Source organism: Tamandua tetradactyla, chromosome X, assembly GCF_023851605.1.
Source record: "Tamandua tetradactyla isolate mTamTet1 chromosome X, mTamTet1.pri, whole genome shotgun sequence".
NCBI lineage: Eukaryota > Metazoa > Chordata > Mammalia > Pilosa > Myrmecophagidae > Tamandua > Tamandua tetradactyla.
In genome coordinates this window covers 583950-608514 of record NC_135353.1, presented here as the reverse complement: position 1 = coordinate 608514, position 24565 = coordinate 583950, and the positions used below count along the sequence as shown (strand labels likewise).

Here is a 24565-nt window from a genome sequence, read left to right as displayed (position 1 = left end):
ATAACCCAAAACTGGAAACAGCCCAGGTGTCCACTCAGAAAATAATGGGTTCATACAATGGCATGAATTTCCAGAACAGGCAAAATTTATCTATGGTGGTAAAAAAAAAAAATCAAAATAATGATTTCCTCTGGGGGTGTGGATGGGGTTTGACTAGCAAGGAGTATGAAAGAACTTTCTGCAGTGGTGGTAATATTATATATATTGATTGGGTTGGGTTACATAGGAATATGCATTTGTCAAAACTGTGTGTACTTAATATTTTTTAATTTCAGTGTATGTAAATTTTATTTCAAAAGAAAAAGCTGTAAACAAACATTGAATTATATTTAATGATACAAATGCTGAAGTAATTTAGGGGGAAGTGTAGTCATGTCTGCAATGTACCTTGAAATACATTGAAAATAAAATTGATGAATGAATGAATGGAAGGATGGATAAATAGGTGACAAAGTAAATCAAGTAATATATTAATAGTAGAATCTAGGTGGTATATCTATGGGTTTTCCCCATAAAATGCTTTCAAATTTTCTACATGTTTAAGAATGTTCGTAATAAAATGTTGGAAAAGGAAGAACATCTACTCATTGTTCCAGGCAATAGGAATGCAGAGATGACTGAGAGAGTGCTTTCCAGACAGATTTATCTAGGTGAAGTGAATTAGTATATATGTAGTTCCTACTACTAGTTAGAGGCAAAGGCAGGAGCAGCAATTTATTTTTATCTCAATAACTGAGAATTGTAGGTATTATTGTAACTGGAAACTCAGGACCTGTATGTTAAGTGATTTATCCCAGGCCATACAGTCTGTAAAAGGCAGCCAGGATTTCATACTAAACTCTTTCTGATTACCAAGCTCATACTCTCTATTATGTCAAATTTTGCAGCCACCACCACCCTGCCTCTGCACTTTGTATCTCCCTCCTTGCTTTATTTTTTTCACCCTAGGGCTTATTATCATTTGATATACTATATATCTGCTTGTTTATTTTCTATTAATTATCTCCTCCCATGAGAATGAGAACTCCACAAGGTCTGGGATTTTTGTCTGTTTTGTGCACAGTTGTATCTCCAGTACCAGGAACAGTACCTAGCTCTCTTATATTCATTGAGTAAATTGAATTAATGAATAGTAGGAGTTTGCTTGGAATAAGTAGAAGCAAGAAGGGTATTCCAAATACAAAACAGAATAGGAAAATGTTTGGCAGCAAGATAGAAAATAATTTGCTCCAGAAACCTTAAGAAGTTTTGTATAGCTAGGGCAGAATGTAAGTGGATTACATGAATTGTATGGGATGATGCTAGAAGAGTAAGAAGGAATCAGATCGTGCAAAGCCTTATAATTCATGAGGAGGAGGATCTTAACAGAGGAGTGACAGGATAGGCCTTATACTTTAGAAAGATAACTCTAATTAGAAAATGAAAAATGAATAGAAGGGAGCTCATGATGGAAACAAAAAGACCAGTAAGAAGGCTTTTGCAATAATAGATGATAGGGATCTCATTGAAAGAAGCTGCAGTGTAAATGGAAAACAGTGAGGGAGAGGGAGAAGTTAAATATGACTTAGTTTTTGGTTTGAAATAATTGGTGGATGGTGATATCATTCAATGAGGTGGGGACACAAGTGGAGAAGCAGGCTTGAAATGAGTGGAGATGATGAGAACAGTTTTGAACATGATGTGTTATATGATCTTACAAGATATCTAAGTGGTGGTATGCAGTAGATGATCAGATGTACAGGTCAGGAGCTTTGCATAAATCTGTGCTAGGGACATAAATTTTGCAATTATCATGCCTTGGGGTATCCTAGCTGTTTGGTCATTAAGGAAAACTTAATGACCACTTTTCACGTTAATAGTGTTTACATTTTTAAATACTACTTCAAATATCTGCTGCATCAAATCTAGTATTCCTTGGCTCTTGACCTGTTTATTATTTACAGGAATTGTAATAATAATAGAAATTGAACTATCATGAAAAGCTACAGAATAACAAGATTAAAATGTAGCAGATGTAAGGATTTTTAAGGATTTTCATTAAATTAGAAGGCTAAGATTTGCTAAATACATTACACTGGGAGATAGTTCTTTAGTACTCACCTGATAAAACAGAGTTATTTATTCCATGGGTAGATATTTAAGACTTGCCCAATCCCAATCATGTGGTTGTGACATACTCCAACATGTTCAATATATTCAGTCTTCAGTGGGACTCTGCTGAGGAGTTCAAATTCCTCAGGTGCCTTTCGAAGTACCTGTTCTGCTGCATAGAATCCGTCTACTAGCAATGTCCTGCCACCTGTTCCTTTGTACTTAAAACAGTGAAACACTTGAATGCCAAAGAGGAAAAATGAAAAGTAAATTTTTATGTTCAGTGGAAAAAGGAGAGCATATCAAAATTCTTAAAAAGTATATGAAATGATTACCAAAACTACTTGTGTTTTCTTTATATTAGGAAATAAACAATATTTCCTAATTATTTACCCTTGTAGCCAGTTGTCCTTTTTGTGTTTTGGAGTATTCATGATAGTAGAAGTTCTTCTAGATATATTCAACATGTATTGAAACCTATATGTGGCAGGCATGAATGAGATATAATCTCTGTTTAAAGAAGCAAATATGCTAGTAGGAAGAGATGAAGCAAATAAGACTAATAACGTATGATAGGTACTATAATAAGTTGTATACAAGATACAGTGGGATCATAAGAAAAGAATGATATGGTCTAGTGGGGTGTTGTATAAAGAAATATTTCAGAGGAGGCTTTCTGTTGGACTGGAATGAGATTGATGGCATTCCAGGCAGAGAAAAAGCACGACTAAAAATACCAGTATAAAAACTAGTTATATTCAGGGAAGAGAGCATAAAATTCCTATTGACATAGAACAGAGAACCACAGAAGGATTTTAATCTGGGAAACTCTATGGTCATATTAACATTTTAAATTGTTGACTATGAAATAATGTGGAAGAGGAGAGGAAGTAATATGATAGGAGACTTAGAAATCTGAAATAGTAGGAAGGCTTGAGCTTAGAGAGGGGTGTTGTAGAGAACTGGACACACATGAGACATATTACAGAAATATAACTCAGGATTTTATAACTGATTAGATGTGGAGGAAGAAGGACAGGCAGAAATCTAAGATGACCCTATGTTTTTCACTTGGGCAATTTGAAGGAGGATAATGACATTTACTAAGACAGAGAATGCAGGCAGATATGCAATTGGATGCTAATGATGGGGTGAGAGGTTGAGGCTGAAGTTCAGTTTAGGAATATGTTGTAATAGTTGAGTCATATATGTCTGAATATGTTAACAAGGAAAGGGGAAAATGACCATTAATGGATTGGGAAACTAAAGTAGAACCTCTAAATTAACAAAGAGAAAATAAAATTAATAGCAATTTAATCAAATAAGCAAAAATAAAAAAAATGAAAAAGAGTAAATAACAAGGTAAGATAAGCAATAAACATAAAGAAAGATAGAATAAAATCAAGGAGATACAACTATAAATACCATTAAAATGAGAAAGGTCAGCTCTGGCCTTGTTGACCTTTCTATGAAACAACTGGGCCAGGATTATTTAGTAGCCAATTAATGATGTTTAACTCTAAAGAGAGATAAAATTAAGGATGTAGATTTTGTAGTTATCTGTGGATGATAGCTAAAGTTAAGAATACAGAAAAAGGTTATTTAGAGAGATTATTTCGAGTAAGAAAAGAAAAGAGACAAGGATGAAACCTTGAGTAACAAAAATATTTGGAACATGGATAGAGGAAAGTAAGCCAGCCAAGGAGGCTGAGGGAAAATGATCAAAGACATATGATGAAAACTAGGAAAGAAAGGCTATTTAAGAGGAAGTGGTGGTTCATGATTTTCCCCAGGGGTCAAGTAAGATGAAGACTGAAAGGTAAATACTGGATATAGCAATAAATCAGTTCTGGTGCCTTTGGAGAAAGCAATTTTACTTGGGGAGGGAGTTGGAAAAACTAGTTAACAGAAATGAGAATGAAAAGATAGTGAATGTACAGACAAGCCCTAAAACTCAGAGGTACCAGTCTCTCCAGGAACATCAACTAGTTTCATTCTTCTACCCCATAAGGTCGACACCCTTTTCAGAACAAACAAGTTAAAATGGTCATTGCCCTGATATCCCTGAAGATTAAGAGAATGAGCAAATGAGAGGGAGGAGTCGTAACAGAGAAGTTAAAACATGGGAATGTATAACAGTGAATCTTGTGGTAGACAATGACTGTGATTAACTGTACAGATATTAAAAAGTTCTCTCGTAAACTAGAACAAATGTACAACACAATCACAAGGAGTTAATAATAGAGGGGTGTATGGGGGAAAATGAACCTATTTCAAAATATGGACTATAGTGAACAATAATATTTTAATATTCTTCCATCAACAGTAACAAATGTAACACACCAATACTAAAGGGTCAATAATGAAGGGTGGGGTAAGGGGTCTGGGATGTTTTGAGTTTTCTTTTTAATTTTTATTAATTTTTCTGGAGTAATGAAAATGTTCTAAAATTGATCATGGTGATGAATGCCCAACTATATGAGCCATTGATTGTATACTTCAGATGACTTGTATGATGTGTGAATATGTCTCAACAGAATTTCATTTAAAAAGATAGGAAATGTGGATAATTATTTTGAGAAAATAGGCTCTAAAGGAAAGAAGAAAGACAGAGCTGTAGCTAGAGGGAGATAGAGTCTGGAGAAATGTGCAAAAATAGATTTTTAAGACAGAAGCTGATAGGAAAAGGTAAATAGGCATGGAAAGGCTGAAGATATGAGAGGGAAGGAATAATGATGGAGAAAAATCTTCAAGGGAACTGGAAAGGATGACATCCAGAACAAAGGTAACTTTAGAAAGGGTAAAGCATATAAAAATGAGGATGATGATGATAATGAACAACAAAATGTTTACAGCTAATATTTATTGAACATATGAACTGTGTCAGGAAGTATGCCAAGTATTTAAATACATCATTTACCTTAATCCTATAACAATACTAATAGATAGTTTCATCACTAGTCTTATTTTACATATGAGGAAACTAAGAAACAGAGGGGCTCAGTTATTTGCCCAAGATAACAAAGCTAATAAGTGTTCAAGCTAGGATGCAACTCCATGTCTGGTTGATGCTATAACCTGAACTTTTAACCATACTGCTATACAGGAATACCTTGTATTATCACAATTCACTTTACCACACTTTGCAGATGATGTGTTTTTTACAAATTGAAGGTTTATGGCAATCCAGCATCAAGCCAGTCTATTAGCACCATTTTTCTAACAGCTGGTACTCAGTGATTCTGTCACATTACAATAATTCTCACATTTCAATCTTTTTCATTATTATTATATCTGTTACAGTGATCTGTGATTAGTGATCTGTGATGTTACTATTATAATTGTTTTGGCATGCCATGAACCACACCCATATAAGACAGCAAACTTAATCAATAAATGTGTGTGTTCTGAATGTTACACCTGCAGGCTGTTCCTGCATCCCTCTCCCTCTCCTTAGGCCTTCCTAATCCGTGAGACACAACAAGATTGAAATTCAGCCAATGAATTTCTTCCAAATGAGAAGAAGCGTCACACACCTTTCACTTTAAATTAAAAGCTAGAGATGATTAGCTCAGTGAGGAAGGCATGTCAAAAGCCAAGCTAGGCTGAAAGCTACACTTCTTGTGCCAAACAGTTAGTCACAGTGTGAATGCAAAGGAAAAGTTATTGAAAGAAATTGAAAGTATTGCTCCACCAAACACACAAATGATAAGAAAGCAAAACAACCTTAATGTTGATATGGGGAAACTTTTACTGTTATGGATAGAATCAAAACATTCCCTTAAACCAAAGCCTAATTCAGAGGATTTGACTCTTCAATTCTGTGAGGGCTTAAAGAGGAGTAGAGGCTGCAGAAGAAAACTTTGAAACCAGCAATAGTTGGTTGCTAAGATTAAAGGAAGGAAACTGTCTCCATAACAACAAATTGCAAGGTGAAGCAGCAAGTGCTTATGTAGAAACTGCAGCAATTTATCCAGAAGAGGTAGCTAAGATAATTGGCAAAGGTGGCTACACAAAATAACAGATTTTCAATGTATATGTAACAGCTTTCTATAGGAAGAAGATGCCATCTAGGACTCTCATAGCTAGAGAGAAGTCAATGCCTGGCTTCCAAGCTTCAAAAGTCAGGCTGACTCTCTTGTTAGGGGCTAATGCAGCTGGTGGCTTTAAGTTGAAGCTGATGCTCATTTAGTATTCTAAAAATCCTAGGGCCCTTAAGAATGATACTAAATCTACTCTGCCTGTGCTCTATAAATGGAACAACAAATCCTGGATGACAGCACATCTGTTTACAACATGGTTTACTGAATACTTTAAACCCTCCTTTGAGAACTACTGTTCAGAAATAAAGATTCCTTTCAAAATATGACTGTTTATTGACAATGCACCTGGTCTGCTGGAGATGTACAAAGAGATGAGTGTTGCTTTCATGCCTTCTAACACAACATTCATTCTGCAACCCATGGATCAAGGAGTCATTTTGACTTCTAAGAATTATTACTTAAGAAATACATTTCATAAGGCTATAGCTGTCATAGGTAATGATCCCACTGATAGATCTGGACAAAGTAAATGGAAAATCGTTTAGAAAGGATTCTCCATTCTAGATGCCATTAAGAACATTCTGATTCATGAGTGGAGGTCAAAATATCAACATTAACAGGAGTCTGGAAGAAGTTGAGTACAACCTTCATGGATGACTTTGAGGGGTCCAAAACTTCAGTGGAGGAAGTAACTGCAGATGTGGAAATAGCAAGAAAACTAGAATTAGAAGTGTAGCTTGAAGATGTGACTAATTGTTGCAATCTCATGATAAAACTTGAATGTATGAGGAGTTGCTTCTAATAGATGAGCAAAGACAGTGGTTGCTTGAGATGAAATCTACTCCTGGTGAAGATGCTGTCAACATTGTTGAAATCACAACAAAAGATTTAGAATATTGCATAAACTTAGATGATAAATCTACATCAGGGTTTTAGAGGATTGACTGAAATTTTGATAGACATTCTACTGTGGGTAAAATGCTATCAAACAGCATTGCATGCTACAGAGAAATCTACCGTGAAAGGAAAAGTCAATTAATGTGGCAAACTTCAGTTTTGTCTTATTTTAAGAAATTGGCACAGCTGCATCAACATTCAGCAACCACCACCACTCTGATCAGTCAGCAGGTATCAATATTGAGGCAAGACCCTCCACCAGCAAAAAGATGTTGAGTCATTGAAGGCTCATATGATGGCTAGCATTTTTTTTTTAGCAATAAACCATGTTTTAATTAAGGTATGTGTGTGGTAGTTAGATTCAGTTGTCAACTTGGCCAGGTGAAGGCACCTAGTTCTGTTGCTGTGGACATGAGCAAATGGTACACGAACCTCATCTGTTGTTGATTACATCTGCAGACAGCTAGGAGGCGTGCCTGCTGCACTGAATGATGTTTGACTTAATTGGCTGATGCTTAAATGAGAGAGCACAATGTAGCACAGCCCAAGCAGCTCAGCATACCTCATCTCAGCACTCACAGCTCAGTTTAGGCCTTTGGAGACGCAGAAAGAAATCACCCTGGGGAAAGTTATTGGAACCCAGAGGCCTGGAGAGAAGGCCAGCAGAGACCATCCTGTGCCTTCCCACGTAAGAAAGAACCTCAGTTGAAAGTTAGCTGCCTTTCCTCTGAAGAACTAACAAAATAAATCCCCTTTTATTAAAAGTCAATCTGTTTCTGGTGTGTTGCATTCCGGCAGCTAGCAAACTAGAATGATGTGTTTTGTTTTGTTTTGTTTTTTAGACATAATGCTATTGCACACTCAATAGCTTACAGTATAGTCCAAATATAATTTTTACATGCACTGGGAAACCAAAAAATTCATGTGATACTTGCTTTTACTGTGGCTGTCTCAAGCCAAGCTCATTATATTTCCAAGATATTCCTGTATTTATATATACTCAAATTATATATATGTCTTACAAATTATATATTACTTACAGAGGAAAAATATGGTAGAAACTGTGATGGATACGAGGGTAACAAAATGATTCCACAGTAAAATCAATGATATTGGACAAAGTAGTGTTATGTGCTTCCTGATATAATGCATTAAAAAGTACACATTAAGAATACTCATAAGGCATTCTTGCCAAAAATGCATTAGATAAATTTAATCTTGTGAAAATATTAGACAAAACCATATTGAAGGAAAACTTCAGGACTTGAGAGGCAGGGCAAGGTGGTGGCTTATTAAGGTGTGGCATTTAGTTCATCCTCCAGAGGAGTTAGTAAATAGCCAGGAACAGTACAGAACAACTGCTGGGACTACATCAGTGACCGGACACACAGTATACATCAGTCTGAACAAGCTGAACTGGCTAAGACCCTACACAGAACTGTCCCCTATGGGTTCAGCAGGCTGGTTCCCCAAGGGGAAAGGAAACAGACTTTACTAGCAGGAAGGGTTTAACTCAACCAAGCTCCACTTGTGGAAATAATTAAATTCTGACTACCGAAAATAGGCCCCCAGCACAGAGAATCTTGGAAAAAGCACTTAAGGTAATAGGAGTTTTTGTCAGAGAAGGGGTGGGGCTGACAAAAAGAAAACAAACCTGAGGCCTTTTGAGTTGGACAGCACAAAATACTACGAAAGGGCTGGACCCCAAGAAAAGGGGACGCATAGACCCTGGAGATACACAGAGCCATGTACCATCTTAAGCTCTTGACTGACAAACCCCAGGAACAGGGGTCCTGCTCTGAAAATGATTTTTTTTCTTGTGTCTATTACTTAATAGCTCATTAGATAGAAGTGAAAGCCTTCTCAGACTACAGCACTGCTCCAGGCAAGGGCGGAATTAAGCTTGTCTGAGAGACAAAGTAATTAGTCAGGTGAAAGAAGTTAATTACCTAAAGGGTGTATTTTACCCAAGAGAAAGGTTGGGCTCAGCTCAAGTGGAATCCCTCCATCAAGGAATTCAGACTGCAGAGACTGGAAAACTGAAGCAGTTAATGCCAACCTACAACTTATCTGTCTCAACCACACCCCAGCAGGGAGAGTCTGCTGAAGTTAAAGGCACCACATCACTTTAAGTTGGTGGGAAGCCGCAGGCAGACAAGCACCATCTGCTGGACAGGATAGGAAAAGCAGAGTCCAGAGGAATCATAGGAAAGTCTTTTAACCTGCTGGGGCTCACCCTCAGGTAAAACTGATGCAGGTGACTCTTTCCTCCTGAGAGGAGGCCAGCCTGGTCTGGGAAAATCTGACCACAGTCTATAATACCTAAGTAGATCCTCTAAGGGAAAAAAAAGGCACCATACAGGCAGGGCAAGAAACAAGAACAGAAAAAATCTGATCTTAAACAAAACCTAAGCTAGAGGTCTAGAATAAGCTGACTGAATGTCAAAGAACAGATAGACAACAAAGCCATCCAGCAAGAAAAACCTAGGTAAAAGAGTGAAAACCTCCAGAATGAACTAATTAAGGAAATCGAAACCCTAGACCTCAGCAAAAAAAAGAGTCATACTTGGAAAATCGAAGATACGGCCCAGTCAAAGGAACAAACCAATACTTCAAATGAGATACAGGAGTTGAAACAACTAATTCAGGATGTTTGAACAGACATGGAAAATCTCATCAAAAATCAAATCAACAAGTTAGGGGAGATTATAAAGAAGGCATTGGGTGAACAAAAAGAAGAAATTGAAATTTTGAAAAAACAAATCACAGAACTTGTGGGAATGAAAAGCACAACAGAAATGAAAAAAATAATGGAAACCTACAACAATAGATTTGAAGAGGCAGAATAAAGGATTAGTGATCTAGAGGACTGGACATCTGAAATCTGACACTAAAGAAAATATGGGGAAAAGAGTGGATAAATATGAGCAGGGTCTCAGGGAATTGAATGACAACATGAAGCACATGAAGATATGTGTTGTGGGTGTCCCAGAAGGAGAAGAGAAGGGAAAAGGAGGAGAAAGACTAGTGGAGGAAATAATCAGTGAAAATTTCCCATCTCTTATGAAAGACATAAAATTACAGATCCAAGAAGTGCCACATACCCCAAACAGAATAAATCCAAATAGACATATGCAAAGACAGATGTCAAAGATACACAGAATTTTGAAAGCAGCAAGAGAAGAGCAATCCATCACATATAAGGGAAGCTCAATAAGACTGTGTGTGCAGAAATCATGGAGGTGAGGAGGCAGTGGTATGATATATTTAAGGTTCTAAAAGAGAAAAACTGCCAAGCAAGAATTCTATATCCAGCAAAATTGTCCTTCAAAAATGAGGGGGAGATTAAAACATATTTAGACAAACAATCACTGAGAGAATTTGTGACCAAGAGACTGGCTCTGCAAGAAATAAAGGGAATGCCACTGGCAGATAGGAAAAAGCAGGAGAGAGAGGTCTGGGGAAGAGTGCAGAAATGAAGACTATCAATAAGGGTGAAAAGAGGAAAAAAATAGATATGACATATAAAGTCCAAAAGGCAAAATGGTAGAAGAAAGTACTGCCTTTACAGTAATAACAATAAGTGTTAATGGATTAAGATCTCCAATCAAAAGACATAGAATGGCAGAATGGATTACAAAACGGGACCCATCTATATGCTGTCTACAGGAAATATCTTAGACTGAAGGATAAACATAGGTTGAAAGTGAAACGTTGGTAAAAGTTATGTCATGCAAATAACAATCAGAAAAGAGCAGGAGTAGCTATACTAATATCCAACAAATTAGACTTTAAATGTAAAACAGTTAAAAGAGACAAAGAAGGACACTAAGTATTAATAAAAAGAACAATCCAACAAGAATATATAACAATCATAAATATTCATGCACCAAACCAGAACGCTCCAAAATTCATGAGGCAAACACTGAAAAGAGAAATAGACACATATACCATAATAGTTAGAGACTTCAATTCCCCACTCTCATCAACGGACAGAACATCTAGACAGAGCATCAATAAAGAAACAGAGAATTTGAATAATACAATAAATGAGCTAGACTTAACAGACATTTATAGAACATTAATCCCCACAACAACAGGATACACCTTTTTCTCAACTGATCATGGATCATTCTCAAGGATAGACCATATGCTGGGTCACAAAGCAAGTCTGAATAAATTTAAAAAGATTGAAATCATACAGAACACTTTCTCAGATCATAAAGGAATGAAGTTGGAAATAAATAATAGGCAGAGTGCCAGAAAATTCAAAAATATATAGAGGCTCAACAACACACTCTTAAACAACCAGTGGGTCAAGGAAGAAATTACAAGAGAAATCAGTAAATATCTCAAAGCAAATGAAAATGAAAACACAACATATCAAAATTTATGGGATGCTGCAAAGGCAGTGCTAAGAGGGAAATTTATTGCCCTAAATGCCTATGTCAAAAAAAAGAAAGAGCAAAAATCAAGGAATTAGTGGTCCACTTGGAAGAAGTAGAGAAAGAACAGCAAACTAACACCAAAGCAAGCAAAAGGAAAGAAATAATGAAGATTAGAGCAGAAATAAATGAAACTGAGAACATGAAAACAATTGAGAAAATCAACAAAATGAGAAGTTGGTTCTATGAGAAAATCAGTAAGATTGATGGACCCTTAGCGAGGTTGACAAAAAGAAGAGAGAGAAATAAATAAAATCAGAAATGGAAGAAGAGACATAACCACTGACCCCGCAGAAATAAAGGAGATAATAAGAGGATACTATGAACAACTTTATGCTAATAAACTAGACAATGTAGATGAAATGGACAACTTCCTAGAAAGGCATGAACAACCAACATTGACTCGAGAAGAAATGGACGACCTCAACAAACCAATCACAAGTAAAGAAATTGAATTAGTCATTAAGAAGCTCCCCAAACAGAAAAGTCCAGGACCATATGGCTTCACATGTGAATTCTACCAAACATTCAAGAAAGAACTAGTACCAATCCTGATCAAACTCTTCAAAAAAAATGAAGAGGAGGGAAGGCTACCTAACTCATTCTATGAAGCCAACATCACTCCCATACCAAAACCAAACAAAGACATTACAAGAAAAGAAAGCTACAGACCAACCTCTCTAATGAATATAGATGCAAAAATCTTCAACAAAATTCTTGCAAATGAATCCAGCAGCACATTAATAGAATTATACACCATGAACAAGTAGGATTCATCCCAGGTATGCAAGGACGGTTCAACATAAGAAAATCAATTAATGTAATACATCATATCAACAGACCAAAGCAGAAAAACCACATGATCATCTCGATTGATGCAGAAAAGGCATTTGAAAAAATTCAATATCCTTTCTTGTTGAAAACACTTCAATGGATAGGAATAGAAGGGAACTTCCTCAACATGATAAAGGGAATATATGAAAAACCCACAGCTAACATCTTCCTCAATGGGGAAAAACTGAAAAGTTTCCCCCTAAAATCAGGAATAAGACAAGGATGCCCACTATCACCATTGTTATTCAACATTGTGTTGGAAGTTCTAGCCAGAGCAATTAGACAAGAAAAAGAAATACAAGGCATCAAAATTGGAAAGGAAGAAGTAAAACTCTCACTGTTTGTAGATGATTTGGTACTGTATGTTGAAAACCCAGAAAAATCCACAGCAAAACTACAAGAACTAATAAATGAGTATGGCAAAGTGGCAGGCTACAAGATCAACACTCAAAAATATGTAGCGTTTCTATACACTAGTAATGAACAATCTGAGGGGGAAATCAGGAAAAAAAATCCACTTATGATTGCAACCAAAAGAATAAAATATTTAGGAATAAATTTAACTAAAGATACAAAGTCCTATATAAAGAAAACTATAAGAAATTGCTAAAAGAAATCACAGAAGTCCTAAATAAATGGAAGGGCATACTGTGTTCATGGATTGGAAGACTAAATATAGTTAAGATGTCAATTCTACCTAAATTGATTTACAGATTCAATGTAATACCAATTAAAATCCCAAAAACTTACATTTCAGAAGCAGAAAAACCAATAACCAAATTTATCTGGAAGGGCAGGGTACCCCAAATAGCTAAAAATATCCTGAGAAAGCAAAATGAAATCGGAGGTCTCATGCTACCTGACTTTAAGTCATATTATGAAGCTACAGTTGTCAAAACAGCATGGTACTGGCATAAAGATAGATATAGAATTGATTCCAATGGAATTGAATAGAATATTCAGATAGAGACGCTCTCTTTATGGACAATTGATCTTTGATAAGGCAGTCAAGCCAACTCACCTGGGACAGAACAGTCTCTTCAATAAATGGTGCCTAGAGAACTGGATATCCACATGCAAAAGAATGAAAGGGGATCCATATCTCACACCCTATATAAAAATTAGCTCAAAATGAATCAAAGACCTAAACATTCGATCGAGACTATAAAACTTTTAGAAGAAAATATAGGAAAATATCTTATAAATCATATAATAGGAGGCAGTTTCCAAGACCTTACACCCAAAGCACAAGTATTGAAAAAAGAAATAGATAAATGGGAACTTGTCAAAATTAAACACTTTTGTGCATCAAAGAACTTTCTCAAGAAAGTAAAAAGGCAGCCTATGCAATGGGAGACAATATTTGGAAACACATATCAGATAAGGGTTTAGTATCCAGAACATATAAAGAGATTCTTCAACTCAACAACAAAAAGACAAATGACCCAATTAAAAACTGGGCAAAAGACATGAACAGACACTTTTCAGAAGAGGAATTACAAATGGCTAAAAGTCACATGAAAAGATGCCTAACTTCACTGGCTATTAGGGAAATGCAAATCAAAACCACAATGAGATATCAACTGACATCTACTACAATGGCCATTATAAAAAAAATAAAATGATAGGTGATGGAGAGGATGTGGAGAAAGAGGCACACTTATCTACTGTTGGTGGGAACATAAAATGGTACAACCATTTTGGAATGCAGTTTCACAGTTCCTCAGGAAGCTAAGAATAGAATTGCCGTATTGATCCAGCAATCCCATTGCTAGGTTCAGAGGACATGAGGGCAAGGGCACAAATGGACATTTACACACCAATGTTTATAGTAGCATTATTTACAATTGTCAAGAGATGGAAACAGCCCAAATGTCCATCAATGGGTGAGTGGATAAACTGTGGTAAATACATACAATGGAATATTACACAGCTGTAAGACAGAATAAAGTCATAAAGCATGTAACAACATGGCTGGACCTTGAGGACAATATGCTGAGTGAAATTAGCCAGAAACAAAAGGACAAATACTGCAGAGTCTCACTAATGTGAATTAACATTAATGAGCAAACTTGGAGAATTGAAGTTAATAACAGAGGTTATCAGGAGATACAAATAGGGTAGAGACTGGGCAATTGGTGCTGAAAGAATACAGCTTGTGCAACAGAACTTATTGTAAAAATTCAGAAATGGATAGCATAATACTACCTGATTATAGCACCATAAAATAAGTTCACGGAATGAAGCTGTGATGAGTATGATAGATGGAGAGGGGCTGGGGCACATTTGAAACCACAAGGAAAGATAGAGGATAAAGACTGGCATGGTATAATTCAGGAATGCCTAGAGTGTACAATGATGGTGATTAAATGTACAAATTAAAAAACTGTTTTTGCATGAGGAAGAACAAAGGAATGTCAATATTGCAGTGTGTTAAAAATAGATGGTATATGGGAAAAATACAATCAATGCAAGCTAGGGTCTATAGTCAATAACATTGTAATATGTTTCCACTGAATATATCAAAGGCATTATGCCAAAACTAAATGTCAACAAGCAGGAGATTGGGAAAGTGGTATGGATTCTGTGTGAAAGAAAAGGAAATGTCTTCAGATAGAGTATGCTGGTGAAGGCATGTCTACACAATTAGGCTGGATTGTATGATGTGTGAATAGAACTGTTTAAAAATGAACAGAAAAAAACAAGTGCTAGAGAAAAGCAGAGAGGGAGATGTACCTAGTCACCATCAGTAGGGAAATGAGAGGTCTAGTCCCTTGGAGGGCAGTGTGGTGGTTAGACAGGATGCTAGGGGTGGGATTGCCATATGATCCTGCAACCCTATTGCTCACTGTATAGCTGGAGGAACTGAGTGTGAGGACATGAATGGACATTTGCACACTGGTGTTTATGGCAGCAGTGTTCCTGATCCATAATGAATGGAAGTGGCCTAAGTGTACAACGACTGAGGAATAGAAGGGGGAACCATGGTGTGTACATACAATGGACTACTGAGCAGCCACAAGAAGGAATGAATTTGTGAGGCATGTAACTTGATGAATGAACCTTAAGAGCTGTATGATGAATGAAATTTCAGGAACAAAAAGACAAATATTATCATGCTTCAATCATATGGAATAACTACAATATAAAAATTTTGTGAACTGAAGTCAAGAGCATGGGTTATCAGGTTGGGGCTTATTGTAAAGGGTCCTAGACTGTAAGCTCTTACAGCAGTTACATATATTCAGGAGGTGCAAATGTTCATTCTAAATTCTGAGATACTGAGCTGTTTGCATATAAAATGGTCTTTCCCAGAAACTTCAGGTGTTTATGTGATACCTGAGACTCAGAGTTAGAACTCTGAAGCTATGAAAGTCAGCAGTATCCCATACAGGAATAGTTTAAAAAGTTGAAAATGTGATCCAACTTCGAGTTGAGATATGAATGAAGCTATCTGGATAGGACTAATGTATATCAGTAGACTGGGTAAAGGATCATATCATCCATATTTCAAAATTTCAACTTCTGTGTGAGACTAAAGGGAGAGCTGTTTATTTGGTATAAAATTTATGTTTTGGGTAGTACAACCCCTAATTTAACTTGTATTGTCAGTTTAGTTAACACCATAAGTACATGGAATCTTGAATAGGGCATGAGATTTTTTTGGTTTGTGCAGGTTAGCATGGTGCCTTGATAAATCCCAGAGTGATCTGGACAGTGAATTAAGAAGTATTTGCAAGCTCTACTTGGGGGAATGGGGAGAAAGGGAGGAATATTCAATTTCCTCATTTAGAGAATTTCTAATATTCTAGCAAGCACTGGCGACAACCAAATTAATAGGCTGAGCCCTCGATCTTGGGGTTCCCCCCATGAAACTTATTCCTACAAAGGATAGGCTAAGCCTATCTAAAATTAGGCCTAAGAGTCACCCCCAGAGAACCTCTTTTGTTGCTCATATGTGGCCTCTTTCTTTAAGCCAACCTGGTAAGTGAACTCACTGCCCTCCCCACTATGTGGGACATATCAGGAGCGTAAATCTCCCTGTCATCGTGGGACAGAAATGCTAGGATGAGATGGGACTCAGCATCAAAGGATTGAGAAAACCCTCTCAACCAAAAGGGGGAAGAGAGAAATGAGACAAAATAAAGTATCAATGGCTGAGAGATTCCAAACAGAGTCGAGAGGTTATCCTGGAGGTTATTCTTACACATTAAATAGATAATGCCTTTTTAGTTAAGGTGCAATGGAGAGGCTGGAGGGAACTACCTGAGAATGTAGAGCTGTGCTCCAGTAGCCATGTTTCTTGAAGATAACTGTATAATGGTATAGCTTTCACAATTTATTTTGACCAGTATGATGTTGGCAAACATACCACAAGAAGATGTTGTGTCAACTGAATGAGGGTAGGCCTTAATACATATGGCTGAAATCTTTATAAGCAAAGAATACTGGACACAGAAGTAGCAACTGAAAACCAAAGGAACAGAAACAAGGAGAGAGAGATTGCCATGTGATGGAAAATTGCTGGAATGCTACAGACTTCAGGAGAAAGCAAGTTCTGCCAATACCTTGATGTTGGACATCTAGCCTCTAAAACTATAAGACAAAAATTCCTTCTATTTAAGCCAAAAGAAAAAAAAAAGCAGAGGTTGTGCCTACATTTCTGCTTGCCCTCTTGCACAGTTGGGCTTATTTGCTTGTGTATCTCTGTTTCAACATGAGAACCTACCCAGGCTAATCTGTTTAAGGGATATGTGAGACATGTAGAGGAAAGCTGAAGCCATCCCAGAACAGCTGAGTCAGTCAACCACCAAACATGTGAGACAGCCCAGTCAAGATTAGCAGAGCTGTAAACACAATCTCAACTGATCAGATCCATGAGTGAATCTGGCCAATAGCAGAAGAACCACCCAGCCAACCTACAGACTTGTAACCAGTAATGAATATTTTTTTGTTTTTCGCCACTGAGTTTTGATGTGTTTTATTACACAGTGTTATTATGGCACTAGATACATGACACACCCTTCCTGGAATAGCTACAATTTATTAGGGAACTCTTAAAAAGCTTTTAAAACCCAAAGAAACAAATCTCCAAATGGTGGAAATACACATCTAGGATAAGTGGTTGGAAATCACTTATTTCTAAGTAGGTAATCCTATTCTGAACCCTTCAACACAGAATCACCTGGGGGACTTTTTCAAACTATCTCTCTGACAAAACTTGAGATGCACTGCCCTAGAGCAAACTCCCCTGTGTTTTCAATTTTCTCTATGAACAGCTCTTCTATCACTGGATCCTAACAGAAATCTGGCCATTTCCTGAGGACATTGTTTTCTCCCCTTTTACATTCTGAAGCAGAAGCTATTATTTTTCTCATATTCCTTGTACCTAAGGTCACAGAGTAGGAGTAATTGCCTCTTTTCTCTCCAGTCCTGCTTTTGGATCATTGATCTTCTCTCCTTCAAAAACTCAAGTTCCTTTGAATCTCATGCGTCCTATATAACTCTTTATTCCTGAGTTAAAACTGAGTCACTCTTCAGTTTTAATGAAGACCAGTCTGCCATTCCACCCCTTCCCTTGTCAACCTTCTTGGAAACTTTATCACCATTAACAGTAATACCTTCAAAATTTTCATTTCAAACACTCATATGTTGACCACCTCTTGATACCTTTCTTGCTCAATTATTTGAGCATTCCTTACTCCAATATTCCTTCAATTCTACAAAAACCTCCAATCCATTGATCTTAAACTCTGTTTCACTATCTAACATCTTGTCTCCTTTAATGTCTTCATTTTCCTCCTTACAGAGTTGCAGGTTCCATGGTTCATTATTTTAATCAATTCTTTGTAAACACCCTGAACTACCTTGTCCTTCTCTCCTTCTGCCATCCTTAACTGACAAATCCCCAACTCTTGTAAAACTCAAGTCTCTGCCTCCTCTGTGCCTTCAATCAAGCAGTTGAACATTGCTGGAGAAAATATTTAAAATTGTGTTGTCCAGTCTCATTTTTAGTTAATCACCAAAAATCTCAAGTGGGTATTCAACACTGCTGACAATCCTTCCACAATTTACTAATAAAATCACTCACTCTCCAAGATTATTTCATACCCTGTCTTCTCTCTTCAACTTCAAAACCTCTTCCCCCCTCCCACTTTCAATCAATGACTTTCCTTCCTTATTCAAAGAACAGAGAAGTAATCAGAAGAGTTTTCCACAAACTCATGTCCCCATCCATCCACCTACCTGTATCAGTGCTCACGTATTCTACCTTCCTTCCTGTTACTATGGTTGAAATATCTATGGCAACTTAAATAAGGCCAACATTTCCATTTGGAATTAGATCTTATCTTTTGTCTTAATCTCAGGTACTACACTACTGAAATTGTTCTGCTCCCTATTTCACATCATGAATTTTTCCCTCCCTACTAGATCACTCTCATCAGCAAACAAACATGTTTTAATATCTCCCATCTTAAAACAACACTCCCCTTTCCAGTACAACCCTGCCTCATTAATATGCCCTTTTAGTGAAACTTATGACTTGATATTTCCACTATCTTCTCCAGTTCTCTCTCCCTCCCAATAAACTTTTTTAAAATTTAAAAATGAGAGTATTTATCTGCAGCAGGTGGTAAGGCTTTGCACCAAAATCCTAAGGGTCTGAATTGTGATTCTCCTTTAAGGGCCTGCCAAAGGCTCCAGATAGCATCTCTATTTGCCACTGACACTTCCAGCACCATTTGATCTGCTGGGTCATATAGTCCAAGTGGCAGAACAGTTTGTACAGCAGCTTGGATCTGTCGCAGAGCTTCCTCTTGTTCAGGTCATCACTCAAAATTAGCTGCTTTTCTAGTCACTCAATAAATGGACCAGAATAGCACACCCAAATGAGGAATATGTTGTTGCCGAAATCCAAAGAGACCAACTAGGCCTTGTGCCTCTTTTTTGGTGGTAGGAGAGACCAGATTCAGCAACTTATCCTTCACCTCAGAAGGGATATCACGACATGCCCCACACCATTGGACACCTAGAAGCTCACTGAGGTCGAAGGCCCCTGTATTTTTGTTGGATTTTTTCCCTATCCTCTGACATGCAAACACCTTGCCAATAAGTCTGGAGTAGTTGCTACTTCTTGCTCACTAGGTCCAATCAACATGATATCATCAATATAGTGGACCAGTGTGATGTCTTGTGGGAGGGAGAAATGATCAAGCTCCATGTGTACAAGATTATGACATAGGGCTGGAGAGTTGATATACCCCTGAGGTAGGACAGTGAAAGTATATTGCTGACCTTGCCAGCTGAAAGCAAACTGTTTCTGGCTGTCCTTACTAATAACTATTGAGAAAAAAAGCATTTTCCAGATCAATAGCTGCATACCAGGTACCAGGGGATGTATTGATTTGCTCAAGCAATGATACCACATCTGGAACAGCAGCTGTAATTGGAGTTACCACCTGGTTGAGCTTACAATAATCCACTGTCATCCTTCAAGACCCATCTGTTTTCTGCACAAGTCAAATAGGAAAGTTGAATGGGGATGTGGTGGGAATCACCACCCCTGCATCTTTCAAGTCCTTAGGAGTGGCAGTAATCTCTGCAATCCCTCCAGGAATCTGGTATTGCTTCTGATTTTCTATTTTGCTAGGTAGGGGCAGTTCTAGTGGTTTCCACTTGGCCTTTCCTACCATAATAGCCCTCACTGCACGAGTTAGAGAGCCAAAGTGTGGATTCTGCCAGTTGCTTATTCCAATTATGTATTCTGGAACTAGGGAAATAACTACAGAATGGGCCCGGGTGCCCACTGGACCCACTGTGAGATGGACCTGAGCTAAAACTCCATCAATCACCTGACCTCCATAAGCCCCCACTATGACTGGTGGCCCTCAGTGATGTTTTGGGTCCCCTGGAATTAATGTCACTTCTGAACCAGTGTCTAATAATCCCCGAAATATCTGATCATTTCCTTTTCCCCAATACACAGTTACCCTGGTAAAAGGCCGTCGGTCTCCTTGGGGAAGACTTAGAGGAAGGTCAGTGGTATAAATTTGTGGCAGTGTAACAGGTTTCTCCCCCATAGGGACCTGGCCTCTCCTTCATTCAAGGGGCTCTGGGTCTGTAAACTTTCTCAAGTCTGGAAATTGATTAAGGGGCTGTGACTCTCTGTTTTTGTAATTCAAGGTAGACTTCTGTTCACTTGACCTAGATCTCTTTTGTTTATACAGCTCAACAAGAATTTAGTAGACTGCCCATCTATTGTACTTCTAGGTACCCCATGATCTACTAGCTAATGCCACTCTGCGAGTCGGATTATTTTGATTCCTGCTTTGCGTTTGCTGTCTATTATAATAGCCACGTCCACCCTGTCTTTGGCAATTAAGTGCTGCCACTTGGTTTCTGCCAACTCAGGATCCCGTCAACCCCATGTGTTTAAGGATTACAGCTCAGTGACAGAAGTTCCCATGGTAATATCTGGCCTACAGAGAAAAGCAACTACAGAGCTCTTCAGGGATGATAGCACTAGTCTCACAAATTTATTTCTCACAGTTCTGGTGAAAGGTGTATCCTTTGGACATTCCTGGGGTGTACGAGCAGGCTTTGCATGATGAATCCACTCAAACATTCCAATCTCTCTAAGCCGTTGGATCCCCTCGTCTATATTATACCAGGGCAGTTCTAGCATTTCGACCTCAGGTAATGTTGTCACCTTTTGATCCATGTTTCAGCCAACCACCCAAACAAACTGTTAATACCCTTTCTAACCCCTCAAACTATAATACTGAATGCAGAATCTCTGTTTAGTAGGCCCATATCAATAAATCCAGCCTGATTCAGCTTTATATTCCTCCTGCCATTATCTCACACCCTTAAAATCCATTGCCACACATATTCCCCTGATTTCTGTCTATATAAATTAGAAAACTCATACGGGTTCTTTTGGAACATAACATACCTCCTCATGGGTGACACTTTGTACCTCACCTTTAGGGGCCTTTAGTCTAGTTATAGGTCTGGAAGAAATGAGGGGTGGTGGGGGTGGGTCATGAAAAGAATTAGAAGTATCTCCCAAGACATCTGCTTCAGGGCATTCATTTGCAGTTTCACCTGGTGAAACATGATTAGTCACTCTAGCGTTAATCGCTTCAGGCGGAAGTTGGGTGGCCAACTCCTCAGGGCAGGCTAGAGGTGGAGTGGCTATGTCCAGACTATTACAGGGTTATCTAGAAAAGACTCAGCATGATCTAGGGTTTCAACCTCATCCTCAACATCATCATCAATCCATATGTAGCCATCCCATTTTTCAGGGTCCCACTCCTTTCCAATCAATGCCCCCACTTTAACAGCAGATGCCATGCAAGATTGAGATTTCAGTTTACGTTGTAAAGTTGCTACTCTAACAATAAGATTCTGAGTCTGATTTTTGGAGATCTCAGGTCTGTGGCTACGGGAATTAATATTTTCCTTCAGGGCACCCATAGAAACATTTACATCTGTCATACGGTGTGTAAGCTTATTTGAAGCCTTCAGCCCATCCCTTTCCCTCATTAATGTATACAGTATTTCTAAACAACAGCCAACATCTCTATACCAATCATTTCCACAAACCTCCATAAAGCTGTCAAAAACATTATCCCCCAGAGCCTGGCTTCATACAAATGAAGCATTAGAAGAATCCAATGGTGATATTCTGACTATCTCTTTTGCCAATTCACCCCATGGATTGGCAGTGTCATTCTGATTACAGGAAACAGAGTCCTTAGTGCCTCTGAATCCAGTCAGAGTAGAAAACCATTTGTAAAAACCCATTTTTAAGATTCTCTGTTTTTAAGAACCACTCCCGGTACCAAGCTGTATTAGCTAGGGTTCTCTAGAGAAACAGAATCAGCAGGAGATATCCATAGATATAAAATTTATAAAAGTGTCTCATGTAACTGTGGGAACATAGCATCCAAGGTCTGTAGGGCAGACCACAAGCTGGTAACTGTGATGAAGGTCTGAAACAAACTCTCAGGAGAGGCTGGCTGGTTAACTGTGGGAATGTAAGTGTCCAAGGTCTGTAGGGCATGCCACAATGAAGGTCCTCAACAAACTCCCAGGAGAGGCTGGCTGAGCAACTGTGGGAATATAAGGATCCAAGGACTGTAGGGAAGGCCACAAGCTGTAAGTCTGATGAAGTTCCTCAACGAACTCTCAGGAGAGGCTGGCTGGACAACTGTAGGAATAGAAGAGTCCAAAAGCTGTAGGGCAGGCTGTGAAGCTGACGACTCTGATCCAGGGTCTGGATGAACGCCACAGGAGAGGCTAGCTGGCTGAAGCAGGAAGAGAGACTGTCTTTTTGGAGTCCTCCTTAAAAGCCTTCCAGTGATTAGATTAAGGGTCACTCATTGCAGAAGACAATCCCCTTAGCTGATTACAAATGGAATCAGTTGTGGATGCAGTCAACATAATAATGATTTAAGTCCATGAAATGTCCTCATAGCAACAGGCAGGGCAGCACTTGCCTGACCAGATGACTGGGTACCACCACCTGGCCAAGCTGACATATGAACCTGACCATGACAAGATGTGACTCATCCTATTTACTGTGGGTTTTAGTGTTTTTACTGGAGTCCTTTTAGAGGGCAAAAGACAGAAAAAACCCAGAAAGTTCAGAGAGAAAAGCCCCAGAGAAGTCAAGAGAGGAAGCCACTGGAACCAGAAGCTGAAAGCAACGTGCCTTCCCATGTGACAGGTATCCCAGATGCCAGGAGCCTGTCTTCAGAGTCCAGATATCATCTCATTGATACCTTGAGGTGGACATTTTCATGGCCTAAGAACTCTCTTTTTTTAATGTTTCTTAATTGTGAAATATATATACAAAGAAAAGAAAGAAAAAGCAATAATTTTCAAAGTACAGTTCAAAAACTGGTTACAGAACAGATTTCAGAATTTGTTACAGGTTACCATTCCATTATTTCAGATTCTTCATTCTAGTTGCTCCAAAATACTGGTGGCTAAAAGAAATATTAATATAGTTGTACCAGTTTGAAAGGATGCATGTACCTTAGAAAAGCCATGTTTCAGTCCTAATCCCATTTTGTAAAGGCAGCTGTTTCTTCTAATCCTTATTTAGTACTGTATGCTGGAAGCTTTAATTAGATTATCTCCATGGAGATGTGAGTCACTCAAGAATGGGTGTCAAATTGGATTAGGTGGAGATATGTCTCCACCCATTCCAGGTGGGTCTTGATTACTTTAATGCAATCCTATAAAAGAAGAAACATTTTTGAGAAAGCTAGAGATTCACGGCAAGCAGAGAAGAATGATAGAGCCACAAGAAAGTCACAACAGAGAATGCCTTAGAACCACAAAGCAGAGTGTCCACCAGCCAGTGACTTTTGGAGATGAAGAAGGAAAACGACTCCTAGGGAGCTGGAGATGATGCTAGCAGATGATGCTGTGTTCGCCATGTACCCTTCCAGCTGAGAGAGAAACCCTGAACTTCATCGGCCTTCTTGAATCAAGGTATCTTTTCCTGGATGCCTTAGATTGGACATTTCTATAGACTTGATTTAATTGGGACATTTCCATGGCCTAAAAACTGCTAACTTGCAACTTATTAAATTCCCCTTTTTAAAAGCCATTCAATTTCTGGTATATTACATTCTGGCAGCTAGCAAGATTCAGCAATTATTTTCTCTAACTCCTCCTGCTTTGATGCTTTTCCAATCTATAGGGATATTTGGGCAATACCCATTCTTACTTTTCATGTGGAGAAGGGGTGTTAACAATAAAGGACAGTGGGATATAATTAGTTGATAATCTTGAAGAGGCTAGTCCTTCTGGGTTTCAGGATCTATCTGGCCTAGGAACCATGTGGAAGTTAATCATCATAATTGACTTTTTTCTTTTTTTGTGAAAAATAACATATACAAAAAAGCAATAAATTTCAAAGTACAGCACAACAATCAATTGTAGAACGGATTTCAGAGTTTGGTATGGGTTATGATTCCACAGTTTTATGTTTTTACTTCTAGCTGCTCTAAGATACTGGAGATTAAAAGAAATATCAATTTGATGATTCAGCAATCATATTCGTTTGTTAAAGTTTTACTTCTAGCTGCTCTAAGATACTGGAGTTTCTGTATAACTCCACCAACACCTTTGATCTTTCTATCCCTCTCTTTAAGGGTATTTGGGTTATGCCCATTCTAACTTTTGCATGTTGAAAGGGGCTGTCAATAATAAGGGGTAGGGAGATGGAACTATCTG

General features: G+C 38.1%; 1 protein-coding gene across 1 annotated transcript in view; it reads right to left on the bottom strand.

Moving 5' to 3' along the window:
* Positions 1–3455: 3455 nt before the first annotated feature.
* Positions 3456–24565, bottom strand: part of TMLHE (trimethyllysine hydroxylase, epsilon) — a 106773-nt gene continuing 85663 nt past the window's right edge. Inside the window, exon 5 of the mRNA XM_077146007.1 lies at positions 3456–23559. Coding sequence (XP_077002122.1) covers positions 23549–23559 — 11 coding nt within the window. The 3' untranslated portion in view covers positions 3456–23548. The remainder of the gene's footprint in view (positions 23560–24565) is intronic.